We start from the raw sequence: 15203 nt of genomic DNA, 5'->3' as shown, positions 1-15203 counted from the left end.
TAGATAACATTATCTAATTAAACACTGACTACGTGCGGGATGCAGCATGCATGCAAATGGTTACCTACAGTGCATGCGCGAGTCGCGCTGCACGTCCTCACTGGTCCCTGCTGCCTTTTGTGCATCCCCCAGAAGACAGCAGGGGGGATATAGGAGGGACCGGGCATGGCGTAGATCACTGCGGATTCCGCTGCCATCTTTTGCCGGAAGTGGGAGCAAATACCTGTATTAGACAGGTATCTGCTCCACCCCTGAAAGGTGCCAAATGTTACAACGGAGGTGGGAGGAACCCTGATAAGCGGAAGTTCCATTTTTTAGTGGAACTCTGCTTTAGCCTAGGTTCACATTGGACCAATTTGTCATGCGATTTGAGAGATCAAATCGCATGACAAGTCGCAGCCTATTGGCGGCAATGGCACTGTTCCAATCGGTGCGACACCAATTTTGCAGCGCCGCACTGATTTGCAAAAGTAGTTCCTGCACTACTTTTGCCGATTTCAGGTGCGATTTCTATAGACATCTGTGTATGAAGCCACACAAATGTCTATCAAGTAGCACCTGAAATCGCGCTGACCTTGCTACTTTGAAATCGCGCTACTTCAAGTAAAGTAGCACGATTTCAAAGTAGCATCAGTGTGAACCAGGGCTCAAGCAGATGATGTGATTTACTTTTCTTTCACCATGGGCGGAAGAAAAGAAAATCACTTGAATCCCCCATCATCACAGTCAGTGTTTATGGGGGAATGCCTCCCACAGCACCATTGTGTTCTGCCAGCATTGTGGATTACTGGCCAGCAGAACACAATGATTACTGCTAGCGGCTAATATATTGCTCATAAATCGATCCATGTACTTTAGATTGTAAATTCCTTGAGAGCAAAGACTGTTGAAAAATGTACAATATAAATAACATACAGTATATGTATAACTCTGGGTATGTTATCATTGCTCTTGGCCCTTGATAGCCCTGAAGACACAATTACAAAGCAGTAAGTTCCAGTCCTGAGCCATATGATTCTGTTTCTGAATGGACTGTTCATATACTGGCCAGCATGCCTGAATATTTCTGGAAACAAAACTACGGTATTTGCTGAATTCAATTGCCTGTGCTCATTGCTTTTCAGTGCATACACAGAGCTGTTCTAAATATTTAGCATGTCCTACAACAATGAATGTCTGCCTACCCTATCTGGACAACCCTAGTCCATCAACTGATCATCTCCTAGAGTTTTCTGTCTTCCAAAAATGTGTATAAATCCTAAATCCTTGTTATGTTGGCCTGGGAAGAACATGTGAATACAATGTTAAGCATTTCATATGACACAGCTATTAATCCTTCATCCCATCGTACACGAGCTTTGCATTCTCTCCCTGCACATGCATCATCAGAGAACTAGGACAGCATGCCTTATGCAATGCACAGTCCCTTTACAACACTGCCAGCCACCCCGCTTATCACTATCGCTAAGAACTTAAACCCCCTTGAGAGGGACCTGTATACTGTAATGGTGACATCATTCAGCAAGTTCCTCTTACTCTACTCCCAATCACATGCATGCATTCACACCAGCTGTTGATAGCATCATTAAATTTGGGATGTGAAGAAGGCTCTCTCCATTATGTATGCTGCAATAGCCATTATCCCAGGAGCCTGTATAAGCAGCGGGTGTCGGGCCTGATCAGTTGTCTGCATGCTGGGCACAGCTCATCTAATGCATAGTAGCAGCAGAAGCAGCCTCCCTTACCATGCACACCTGCAGCAGAGCAGTCTGTGGACTGAAAGGAGCAGACTGTATCACAGAGGGAGGCGCTTTGCTGACAATCATCAGCCCTCAGTCACAATAGGTCCACTCTGAAAAGCTCCCTCCCTGCCGCTTCCCCATCACTTCCATTCATTAACCTTTCCTTTACCGCTCTTCTAAAATAGTCATTCAGCAGATCCTCTGCTGTCACTTCATACGCAGGACCTCCTAGGCTACAGTCACACCGGCTTCCTGCGTTTGGTTTATTTAAATGCAGGGGAAATTATGTGGGTGGTGTAAACAAACCTAATGCTTCCCAGATCACGTTCTACTGCATTTAAACGTACTTGCGCTTACGTGACTTTACATGAGGTGAGGACCCATTCAGAGTAACAGATCTGCCCCCTGGATGCATGGAATTCTGTTTTATTTAACCGCTTCAGCCCCGGAAGATTTTACCCCCTTCCTGACCAGAGCACTTTTTACAATTTGGCACTGCGTCGATTTAACTGACAATTGCGTGGTCGTGCGACGTTGTACACAAACGAAATTTGCATCCTTTTTTTCCCACAAATAGAGCTCTCTTTTGGTGGTATTTGATCACCTCTGCGGTTTTAATTTTTTGCGCTATAAACGAAAGCACAGCGACAATTTAAAAAAAAAAAAACACAATGGGGGTTATTTACAAAAGGCAAATCGACTTTTGCACTACAAGTGTAAAGTGCAGTTGAAATTGCACTTGGAAGTGCAGTCGCTGTAGATCCGAGAGGGACATGCAAGGAAAATAAAAAACAGCATTTTAGCTTGCACATGATTGGATGATAAAATCAGCAGAGCTTCCCCTCATTTCAGATCTACAGCGGCTGCACTTCCAAGGGCACTCTCAGGCCCCGTACACACGAGTTTCTCGGCAGAATTCAGCCAGAAACTCGATCTGAGCCATATTCTGCCGAGAAACTCGGTCGTGTGTACACTTTTGGCCAAATAGAGAACATGCTCTCTATTTCCTCGTTAGTCAATGGGGAAACTTGGCTCGCCGAGATCCTCGGCGGCTTCACAAGGAACTCGACGGGCAAAACACATCGTTTTGCTCGTCGAGTTCCTCGGACGTGTGTACGGGGGCTCAGTGCAATTTCAAGTGCACTTTGCACTTGTAGTTTGCACTTGTAGTGCAAAGTGGATTTGCCTTTTTGTAAATAACCCCCATTATCTTTTACTTTTTGCTATAATAAGTATCGCCAATTTTGAAAAAAAATTATAAAAAAAAATCAGTTTAGGCAGATATGTTTTCTTCTACATATTGTTGGTAAAAAAAAATCGCAATATGCGTATATTGATTGATTTGCGCAAAAGTTATAGCGTCTACAAAATAGGGATAGAATTATGGCATTTTTATTATTATTTTTTTTTACTAGTAATGGTGGCGATCTGCAATTTTTTTCATGACTGCAACATTATGGTGGACACATCGGACAGTTTTGACACATTTTTGGGACCATTGACAGTTTTACAGTGATCAGTGCTATAAACATGCACTGATTACTGTAAAAATATCACTGGCAGTGAAGGGGTTAAACTAGTTGGCAATCAAGGGGTTAACTGTGTTCCCTCTCTGTGTTCTAACTGAAGGGGGATGGGACTTACTAGGGGAAATTACAGATCGCTGTTCATACTTTGTATGAACACATGATCAGTCATTTCTCCCCTGAAAGAACGGGGATCTGTTTGTTTACACATACAGATCCCGGTTCTTGCTGTGTGATGAGCGATCGCGGGTGCCCGGCGGTCATCGCGCCTGCATCAGCTCCGGGGGCGAGCAGTGGGCGCCCCTTGTGGCCACAGGGCAAAGTGACGTAACATAACATCGTTTCACCCAGCCGAGCCATGCTGCCACAGTAAAACTGCGGCGGCTGGTCGGCAAGTGATTAAACGCAGCTAAATGCATAGTGGGGTTCAGATTTGGAATAATTTATTGATCCCAAAGGGAAATGATTAAAATACAGTTACATTCAATAAAGACAACACAACATCACAATAACAAACAGAATAAGACGCAGTGGGGTTGAGTTACGAAAGGCAAATAGACTGTGCACTTTGCAGTTACTCCAGAGCTCAGTAAATGAGCAGATGCTCTGCTGACTTCCATCACCCAATCATGTGCAAGCAAAAATGCCTTTCTTTTATTTTCCTTGCACGTGATTGAGTATTCTTTGCAAAATGAAACCTTACCTCATTTACTAAGCTCTAGAGCAACTGCACTTTGCAAAGTGCATAGTCAATTTGCCTTTAGTAAAGTAACCCCAATGACACAAGAAAATTACCAATAACAGCAATTAGTACCAAATAAAACTAAATTAAAACAATACGCTAATAAATCATCCATACTTTTAAAATACTACATAGAATAAATGACAGATTGAAAAATAACAAAAAATCAACCTACCAAAATGTAAATAGTAACATATTGAAAGGTCTGGTGTCATCCCAACATCACCTCCATCCCCAATGAAATACATAGACACAAGAGGAGTCGCCCTGGGATTTAAATGAGATGAGTACAGTTAGCCAATAAAATACCAAAAGTATATGCAAAATGGATTTATTGCAAGTTGTCGTGTGTGTAAAGCACAACAGCAATAGTAAGCAGGCCGGTAGGGTATACATACAATATAAAAGGAAACAATCCACATAAGGAGGTGTATAATCACATATAACAGCAGGGTACAAACATCAAAATTATATACAAGCATCAGTGGTACCTGATCCTTAGGTCAGTTTAACCACTTAAGACCCGGACCAATATGCAGGTTAAGGACCTGGCCCCTTTTTGCGATTCGGCACTGCGTCGCTTTAACTGACAATCGCGAGGTCGTGCGACGTGGCTCCCCAAAAAAATTGGCGTCCTTTTTCTCCCACAAATAGAGCTTTCTTTTGGTGGTATTTGATCACCTCTGGGGTTTTAAATGTTTGCGCTATAAACAAAAATAGAGTTATTTGCTATAATAAATATCTCCAAAAAATATATAAAAAAACGTTTTTTTTCCCTCAGTTTAGGCCGATACGTATTCTTCTACTTATTTTTGGTAAAAAAAATCACAATAAGCGTTTATTGATTGGTTTGCGCAAAATTTAGGCAGCACTGATGGGCATCACTGATAGGCAGCACTGATGGGCTCTGATTGGCACTAATAGGTGGACACTGATTGGCAGCACTGATAGGCACTAATTGGCAGCACTGATGGGCACTGATAGGTAGCACCGATGGGTACTGATTGGCACTGACAGGTGGCATTGTTTGGCACTGACAGGTGGCATTGATGAGCACTAATTGACACTGATAGGCATTGATAGGCGGCACCAATTGTCACTGATCTAGGAGAATTGCACATTGAGCAGTGAGTGAGGCTTGTAAGAGCCGCTCAATGCGTTAATCTGCTATGTAATGTAACTGCTTGCAGAAACCAGCTGTCTAAACTCAGCGGTGATATCGGGGGTGGGTGGGACTGAACAGCCATCACACACAAGCCAGCATAATAGGGGCTGGGCGGGTTGCTCCGTGTATGTGGCTCCGCCCTCTTGCTATCAAACACCAGCCAATGATTGGACTGCTTAAGAAAGGGGGTGGGGTCACATACACAGCCCAACCCCTATCCCGTTAGCTTGTGTTTAATAGCTGTTCTTTTCCGCCCACCCCTGACATCACTTCCAAGTTTTGACAGCTGGTCTCTGCAAGCACTTACATTACATGACAGTTTCACGCAATGACATGCCTCTCTGGCTGCTTAATGTGAAAACATTTGTCATTGCCAATTCTGGATGAGGCCTTAGGCACCTCTTGTCTGTTGAGCACACACATTCTTCACCAGTATTTTAAATAGTGCTCTGGCCATTCATTCTGCAGGTAGATGTCATTACTATGTCATTACTATGTTCTACCTTTTACTATAATATTAAATGTATGTGTCAATGCAGCGCTATAGACATATAAACAAATAATGAGCAAATAACTGCAACATGAAACAGCAAATAAAGTGCAAAAGGTGCAATATGGAACAGCAAACTATAAATGCAATATGAGACAGCAAATATTTAAACACGCATGTTCAATAAGAAAAAGTAGATAAAGTGCCAGGGACTGCAATATGGAACAGCATTCAAAAAATTGCAGATATACACCCAACACTTAAAGGGGTTGTAAAGGAAAAAAATGTTTTTCCTAAATAGCTTCCTTTACCTTAGTGCAGTCCTCCTTCACTTACGATTTTTCTTTTAAATGTCCTTATTTCTTCTGAGAAATCCTCACTTCCTGTTCTTCTGTCTGTAACTCAACACTGTAATGCGAGGCTTTCTCCCTGGTGTGGAGAAAGCCTCTTGAGGGGGAAGGGGCGAGCAGGAGGGTCAGGACACTCTCTACTTTGCAGATAGAGAAAGGAGCTGTGTGTTAGTGGGCGTCCTGACACTCCTGCTCGCCCCCTCCCTCCTCAAGAGGCTTTCTCCACACCAGGGAGAAAGCCTTGCATTACTGTGTTGAGTTACAGACAGAAGAACAGGAAGTGAGGATTTCTCAGAAGAAAGAAGGACATTTAAAAGAAAAATCGAAGAATGAGGTAAGTGAAGGAGGACTGCACTAAGGTAAAGGAATGAGGACACACCTATACGCATATACCATTGTAACAAATGTTATGGTAAATTTGTAGGCATTAAAGTGGTTGTTAAGGAACTTAGGGCCAGATTCACGTAGAATCGCGGCAGCGTAACGTATCCTAGATACGTTACACCGCCGCAATTTTTCATCGCAAGTGCCTGATTCACCAAGCACTTGCGATGAAAACTACGCCGGCGGCCTCCGGCGCAAGGCGGGCCAATTTAAATGGGCGTGTGCCATTTAAATTAGGCACGCTCCCACGCCGGACCTACTGCGCATGCTCCGTTTCTTAACTCCCGCCGTGCTTTGCGCGCCGTGACGTCATTTTTTTTAATGGCGACGCGCGTAGCATACTTCCGTATTCCCGGACGGCTTACGCAAACGACCTTAAATTTTGAATTTCGACGTGGGAACGACGGCCATACTTTAGACAGCAATACGCTTGCTGACTAAAGTTAGGGCACCAAAAAAAACGACTAACTTTGCGACGGGAAACTAGACTAGCGGCGACGTAGCGAACGCGAAAATCCGTCGTGGATCCGCCGTAACTCCTAATTTGCATTCCCGACGCTGGTTTACGACGCGAACTCCACCCAGCGGCGGCCGCGGTACTGCATTCTAAGATCCGACAGTGTAAAACAATTACACCTGTCGGATCTTAGGGATATCTATGCGTAACTGATTCTATGAATCAGTCGCATAGATAGAAACAGAGATACGACGGCGTATCAGGAGAAACGCCGTCGTACCTCATTTGTGAATCTGGCCCTCTATGCACTTTATCGCATCCTGACTGTTTATTAATTCTATATGCCCCTGACAGCTGCAATGGGAAGGGCGGGGATTCCCTGCTGACATCAGTCGGGAGGGGAGGAGGAGAGAGGCGCAGGGTCACGTGAGCAGCGGTAGGCTCTCAGAAAACTGGTAAAGAACAGCTTATTTTTATATAACACAGACACAGGGGCACATAGTATTATTAAACAGACAGGATGGAGTAAAGTTTAATTGCAATTTCAGCAGCAGGAGGGGGGCAGACCCTGACACAGAAAGAGACAGGCAGGGAGGGAGGCGAGAGGACAGTAGAGCTTCTGCTGATGGAGACACGTAAACTGACCACAGTGTCAGGGCTCAGCAGCCATGATAAACTGTGGTCAGTTTACAGGGGGGAGCGCAGAACTAAGCAGGATCAGACAGATATTTCAGGTGTAAACCTAGGTTCACATTGGAGTGATTTGGCATGCAATTTGAGATGTCAAATGTCAAAATTGGCGGCAATTGCCGGCAATGGCACTGTCCAAATCGGTGCGACGCTGCAGCGATTCCCAAAAGTAATTTCTGTACTACTTTTGGCGACTTTGGGATGCGATTTCCATAGACATCTGTGCAGCAACCCGCACAGATGATTCTGAAATTGCCCCCGAAGTCGGGACTGACATGCGGGAATGAAATTGTGCAAGTTCAGCTGAACTCACATGATTTCATTCCTGCTGTCAGTGTGAACCTGGACTTACAGAGGGCTAAATTACACAGCACAAGCACTGTGCTGTATAACATGCTTTAACCACTTGCTGACCTTCTTATGCATATATACTGCGGCAAGGTGGCTTGGCTGCGCAAACCAACGTACCTGTATGTCGGTCTGTGCATGTGGTACTGTGGGCGCATGCTTGCCCACCGCACGCCACGGGAGCTTGTCCTTAAGTCCAGCAGACTCAATGTCCGCCGACCACCTGCGATCGCAGTACAGAGAGGCAGAAAGGGATCTGCCTATGTAAACAAGGCGGATCCCTATTCTGACAGGGGACAATACTGAGATCTGCTGTTCCTAGTGATCAGAAAAGCAGGAAAAAGGTGTCTATGCGGGAAAGTCCGCAGGTTGGGAGGTATGGAAACAGCGATCTCTGTGTTGTCCTAGTAAGCCCATCCCCCCACACAGTTAGAACACAGTTAACCCCCTGATTGCCCCCTGGTGTTAACCCCTTCCCTGCCAGTCTCATTAATACATTGATCAGTGCATTTGTATTGCACTGATCACTGCAATATAGTCACTGGTCCTTAAAAAGTGTCACATGGGTTCAGATTATGTCTGCCCCAATGTCGCAGTCCTGCTAAAAATCGCAGATCGCCGCCATTACCAGTAAGAACAATAAAAAAAATTAAGGCCCAGATTCACATAGAATCGCGGCGGCGTAACGTATCGTAGATACGTTACACCGCCGCAAGTTTTCATTGCAAGTGCCTGATTCACAAAGCACTTGCGAGAAAACTTCCGCCGGCGGCCTCCGGCGTAAGCCCGCGTAATTCAAAGGGGCGTGTGCCATTTAAATTAGGCGCGCTCCTGCGCCGGACCTACTGCGCATGCTCCCTTTTGAATTTCCCGCCGTGCTTTGCATGAAGTGACGTCATTTTTTCGAAGGGCAACTATTATTTGCATACCCGACGCTGGTTTACGACGCGAACTCCCCCCCAGCGGCGGCCGCGGTATTGCATCCTAAGATCCGACAGTGTAAAACAATTACACCTGTCAGATCTAAGGGCTATCTATGCGTAACTGATTCTATGAATCAGTTGCATAGATACTCTGAGAGATACGACGGAGTATCTGAGATACTCCATCGTATCTCGGCTGTGAATCTGGGCCTAAAAGTCCATAAATCTTTCCCATAGTTTGTAGACGCTATAACTTTTGCGTAAACCAATCAATATATGCTTATTGCAATTTTTGTTGGCCAAAAATATGTAGAAGAATATATATTGGCCTAAACTGATGAATAAATTTGTTTTTTCTATATTTTTTGGGGGGATATGTATTATAACAGAAAGTAAAAAATATAGTTGTTTTTTTAATTGTCCGTCTTTTTTTGTTTATAGAGCAAAAATAAAAAAATGCAGAGGTGATCAAATACCACCAAAAGAAAGCTCTATTTGTGGGGAAAAAAGGACATCAATTTTATTTGGGTACAGTGTTGCACGACCGCGCAATTGTCAGTTAAAGTGACGCAGTGCCGTATAGCAAAAAATGGCCTGGCCATTAAGGGGGTAAATACTCACGGGATTAAGGGAACAGGATCAATATTTTTTTTTTTAAGGTTAACAAATGTTTTAAAAAACAGATCAATTTACTGATCATTACAAAGGGACTTTTATTCCTTGCCTCAATGATCAGTACATTTTTTAGTGCTGTGTTTTAGGTGTGTGAATGAGGCATTATGAAGTGTGGTCATAATTTTATGGCTGATTGGTATATGTACCGATTTTTTTAGCTGCATAACTTCTATTGACGCTCTCTTTTCTCCACACCATACTTCAGCTATCATTTATCCACTTGAGACCGCCCCATAGCAGATTAACTGCTACAGAGAGAGCTCACTTATACACAGTGGGCTAGATTCAGATAGGTTAGCGGATCTTTAGATCCGCGTAACCTATCTGATTTACGATCCGCCGGCGCAGGTTTTTGAGGCAAGTGCTTTATTCAGAAAGCACTTGCCTCTAAAGTTGCGCCGGCGGATCGTAAATCCAAATTCTGCGGCTAGGGGATGTGTAACATTTAAATCAGGCGCGTCCCCGCGCCGATCGAACTGCGCATGCGCCGCCGGCTAAATTTCCCAGCGTGCATTGCTCCAAATTACGCCGCTAGGACGTCATTGGTATCCGTAAACGACTTACGCAAACGACGTAAAAAATTCAAAAGTCAACCCGGGAACGACGGCCATACTTAACATAGGATACGCCGCATATAGCAGGGGTAACTATACGCCAGAAAAAGCCGAACGCAAACGACGTAAAAAAAATCCGCGGGCGGTCGTTTGTTTCTGAATCGGCGGAACTCCTCATTTGCATATTCGTCCGTACAAAAAACGAAACGCCACCTAGCGGCCCGGCCTGGAATTGCAGCCTAAGATCCGACTGTGTAAGTCACTTACACCTGTCGGATCTTAGGGAGATCTATGCGGAACCTGATTTTATGAATCAGGCGCATAGATACGACGGACGGAACTCAGAGATACGACGGCGTATCAGGAGATACGCCGTCGTATCTCTATCTGAATCCGGGCCACTATATTATTCTGCACTTCAGGGTAGGGGGCGCACGCCACTTGTACTGTGATTAGTCACAGCACAAGCCGATTAGCGGGTGCCTGCCAATGGATGTTTGCCAGCACCCACCGATCATCAAGGAGAGCCACAGGATGGAGCTCTCCCTATGTAAACAAGGCAGAGCTCTGTCCTGACAGCAAGAATGTGATGGATTTTCTTTCCCTGAGAGGCAAGGACTAAAAGCCATCACTTTTCTTAGTAAAAGCACCACAGAGTACACAAAAACACTGGTTAGGCACACAGTTACCCCTTTGATCGCCCTAGATGTTTAAGCCCTTCTCACCCAGTGTCATCAGTACAGTGACAGTGCATATTTTTTAGCACTGATCACTGCATTAGTATCACTGGTTCCTGAAAAGTGTCAGTTAGGCTGCTTTCAGGCGTGCAGCCGCGGTGACGGTATAGCCGCGCTATTTGTAGCGCGGCTATACCGTCGTATTTACCGCGATATTCGGGCGCTAGCGGTGAGGTTTTAACCCCCACTAGCGGCCGAAAAAGGGTTAATGCGGGCGGTATTACCAAGCTTTTGCATTGATTTCAATGGGAAGGCGCGGTATAGGAGCGGTGAACACCCCGCTCCTATACCGCGGTAAAGATGCGGCTAGCAGGACTTTTGGTACGCTCCTGCTAGCGCACCGCTTCAATGTGAAAGCCTTCGGGCTTTCACATTGAACACTACAGGGCATGATTTTTCATGCGGTATAGCAGCGCTATTTTTAGCGCTGCACCGCATGAAAAACGCCCCAGTGTGCAAGGGGCCTTAGTGTCCAAATGTCCGTTGCATTACTTCAATATAAGTTGCCAATTGCCGCCATTACTAGTATAAAAAATTTAACACAAATTCCAGTATATATCCCATAGTTTGCAGACGTTATAACTTTTGTGCAAACCAATGAATATATACGCTTTTGGGCTTTTTATTCTTACCAAAAATATGTAGCAGAATACATAGTGGCCTAAATTTATAAAATTTGATTTTTTTACATTTTTTTTATTGGACATGTTTTATAGCAAAAAGTAAACAATATTGTTTTTTTTTTGTTTTTCAAAATTGTCCCTGTTTACAGCTCAAAAAATGTAAACCTCAAAGGTGATAAAATACCACTAAAAGAAAGCTATCTTTGTGGGGGAAAAAAGAACATACATTTTATTTGGGTACAGTGTTGCGATTTTCAAGTAAAATAACACAGTGCTGTATCGCAAAAAATAGCCTGGTCATGAAGGGGGGTAAATCTTAGACCCCTTTCACACCGAGGCAGTTTTCTGGTGTTTTAGCGCTAGAAAATATGTGCCTGTAAAGCTCCTCCCATTCATTACAATGGGTGCTTTTACACCCGGGTGGTGCGCTTGTGGGACGTTCGGAAAACTCCTGCCAGCAGCACCTTTATGGCGGTTTGGGAGCGCTGTATACAGCACTCCCAAAATGCTCCTCCCTACATTGGAATGAATGGGAAGCGCTTCCGAATCGACTGAAAAGCGCTTTGGTAGCGCCACAACACAGCAGTTTTTAACCCCTTTTTTTGGGGTTAAAAGCGCCCTGCTAGCATCGCAAAAGCGCCACTTAAACAGTGGTAAAGCGCCACTAAAATGAACAGCGCTTTACTGCTAAGACCCCTTTCACACTGGGGCACTTTTCAGGGGTTTTAGTGCTAAAAATAGCGCCTGTAAAGTGCCTCTTATGCCTTCCCAGTGTGAAAGCCCGAGCGCTCTCACACTGGGGCCGTGCGCTTGCAGGATGGGAAAAAAAGTATTGCAAGCAGCATCTTTGGGGTGGTGCGGATCCCATTGAAATGAATGGGCAGCATTTCTAACCACTTCCTTACCGGGCCATAGTAATATGACGCCGGCAGGAACCCTCCCTCCCTTTGGGTGGACGTCATATGACGTCCTTTCTTCCCAGGTGTCTAGGGGCGCGTGCCCGGTGGTCACGATGTCCACCAGGCACCCGCGACCACGGCAGGACCATGGATCTGTGTGTGTAAACACACAGATCCACCTCCTGTCAGAGATGAGGAGACCGATGTGTGTTCCCAGTACAGAGGAACAGACATCGGTCTCCTCCCCTTGTGAGTCCCCTCCCCCTACAGTTAGAATCACTCAATAGGGAACATATTAACCCCTTCAGCACCCCCTAGGTAACCCCTTCCCTGCCAGTCACATTTACACAGTAACAGTGCAGTTTTATAGCACTAATCACTGTAGAAATGTGAATGGTCCCAAAAACGTGTCAAAAGTGTCTGAGATGTCCGCCGCAATATCACAATCACAATATTAATCGCAGATCGCTGCCATTACTAATAAAAAAGAAATAAACAAAATGCAATAAACTGTCCCCTATTTTATAGACACTATAACTTTTGCGCAAACCAATCAATATACGCTTATTGCGATATTTTTTTACCAAAAATATGTCGAAAAATACACAACGGTCTAAACTGAGGACATTTCTTTTTTTTTTTAATTGTGAGATTTATTAAATCAAAAAGTAAAAATATTGTGTTTTTTTCAAAATTGCCGCTCTTCTTTTGTTTATAGCGCAAAAAAAATAAAAACCACAGAGATGATAAAATACCACCAAAAGAAAGCTCTATTTTGGGGGGGGGGGGGGGGGACAAAGATTTAATTTGGGTACAGTGTTGCATGACCGCGCAATTGTCATTCAAAGTGCAACAGCCCTGAAAACCAAAAATTGGTCTGGGCAGGAAGGGGGTGAAAATACCCAGTATCGAAGTGGTTAAAGTGCCTAAAAAGTGTCTTGGGTGCTTTTAACCCCCTTTTAAACCCCTTTTTGGAGGTTAAAAGTGCCCGCTACTGCCCAAAAACATATAACGGGGGTAAAGTGCCGCTAAAACGAGCAGCACTTTACAGCTAATGCCGGCAGTGTGAAAGGGGTCTAACGGTAGGAGCTTTTAGTGTGAAAGCAGCCTTATGAAGGTCAAATGGTTATAAATGTGAGTGTTTTTATGTTGGAATCACAACTATTGGTCAGCATTGTTCATGTGACCTGACCATACACATGCAGCCCTCACAGCGCTGGGCTCTAGGACCCTGTAGAAATAGCGGGTGATTCCCTGCTTACGTTCTCTCCCCGCCATTTTTACTGAGGGCACAGACCCCCCTCACTGCCACCCCAACCCCAAATAACAGGGGGCTTCCTAAATTCCGACCCGGCCTAGAATATAGAAATTAATTTTCCTTAATACTAGAGCTGCTAAATCACGTCCACAGCACCTTAACCATCTCCGGGCGGCGTTAATGAACCCCCGTATCTGCGTAGGCGGCGAGCTCCTATAACGCTTCGCCTATGGCGGGCCCGGTTTGGGTCAAGCAATTGTGTAGTTCGGGCGGGACGGTGAAGGATGAAGAGGATTTGCCAGTATGAAGCACGGCGGCGGCCATGTTTGTCGTATCACGTGATGTGTGGTAGCCATGCAGGCGGTGTGTGCACGCTGAGCCTTACAGAGTTTCACATCACCGGTCATGTATGCAGCTCGGCTGTGTGTGTGCACCGCCCGCAGGTACCTGCATGCTTCTTCTATAACTATTATATATATTATAGACAGAGACACAGGAGTGGAGAAGAGCCATGGATGGGAAGGGTTCTCCTGTCACATCACAGCCAGGTCCTGGTGGTGACACAAAGGGACATGCTGTCACATGCCCACACCTTGTCACCATGTGTCTTGCGTTGTCACCTCTCCCCTGTGTCCTCTACACTTCATTCAGGCCTCATGCACACTGCTCAGCGCCTCTAAACGCCTTGTCTCCTGGCAGGAGGAGCGCTGCTTAAAAAAAAACGTTAAATGCTGCGTTTCGCATGTGTAGTTATGCGCATTTGACGTTAATGTTTTCTACCGGCCAGAACATTCATTTAGTTTGGCTATTAGAATGCATTAACGGGCGGACACATCTAAACGCGTCCAGCGCTAACACGTGTTTATGTGCATTTACGTGTTTTTTCCGCTCGTATGCTCTTCTGAATACGCTGGTGATTTATTTTTTTCAGCCTGTAAACGCTCCTCTTCTAAAACACCTGTGTGTGCATGGAGGCACCTAGGGATGTTTGCAGGCTAAAGTATAAATGCCTTTTTTTCCCCATTGGGCATAAGGATTTTAATCTCCTGCCAACCTTATAGACCAGGGGTCTCCAAACAAAGGGCCAATTTATTGTCCGTTAGACATTAGAGGGGCTGGACTGCGGGAGTGGACATTTTCTTGGCATCAGTGGGAGTAAACATTACCACATTTGGTACTAGTGGGCAGAATAGTGTCCCATCGGTGGTGTCAGTGAAAGAAATGGTGCCCCATTGTTGGTGTCATCAGGAGAAATGGTGCCCCATTGTTAGTGTCAGTAGGCAAAATATTGCCCCATTGTTGGTGTCAGCAGGAGAAATGGTGCCCTATTGGTGTCAGTGAAAGAAATGGCGCCCTATTGTTGGTGTCAGTGGTAGAAATGGCGCCCCATTGTTGGTGTCAGTGGTAGAAATGGCACCCCATTGTTGGTGTCAGTGGTAGAAATGGCACCCCATTGTTGGTGTCAGTGGGAGAAATGGTACCCCATTGTTGGTGTCAGTGGGAGAAATGGTACCCCATTGTTGGTGTCAGTGGGAGAAATGGTACCCCATTGTTGGTATCAGTGGGAGAAATTACACCCCATTGTTTGTGTCAGTGGGAGAAATGGCGCCCCATTGTTGGTGTCAGTGGGAGAAATGGCG

At 45.1% G+C, this 15203-nt stretch overlaps 2 protein-coding genes across 4 annotated transcripts in view; one reads left to right on the top strand and one right to left on the bottom strand.

The window, feature by feature from the left end:
* The window catches only part of SGTB (small glutamine rich tetratricopeptide repeat co-chaperone beta), a 75692-nt gene extending 61841 nt beyond the window's left edge, over positions 1–13851 (bottom strand). For 2 of the 3 annotated variants that reach the window (XM_040340160.1, XM_040340176.1), the window contains exon 1: positions 1746–1825. The gene's annotated coding sequence lies outside the window, so the exon portion shown is untranslated. Of the gene's footprint in view, positions 1–1745; positions 1826–13719 lie in introns of those variants that run through there. The other variant, XM_040340168.1, reaches the window with a different exon arrangement.
* NLN (neurolysin) overlaps positions 13794–15203 on the top strand; it is a 117160-nt gene continuing 115750 nt past the window's right edge. Inside the window, exon 1 of the mRNA XM_040340147.1 lies at positions 13794–14006. Coding sequence (XP_040196081.1) covers positions 13969–14006 — 38 coding nt within the window. The 5' untranslated portion in view covers positions 13794–13968. The remainder of the gene's footprint in view (positions 14007–15203) is intronic.

The sequence above is a fragment of the Rana temporaria genome, chromosome 1, assembly GCF_905171775.1.
Source record: "Rana temporaria chromosome 1, aRanTem1.1, whole genome shotgun sequence".
Classification (NCBI taxonomy): Eukaryota; Metazoa; Chordata; class Amphibia; order Anura; family Ranidae; genus Rana; species Rana temporaria.
Note: the sequence above shows the minus strand (reverse complement) of the source record. Positions and strands in the feature narration are given on the sequence as shown.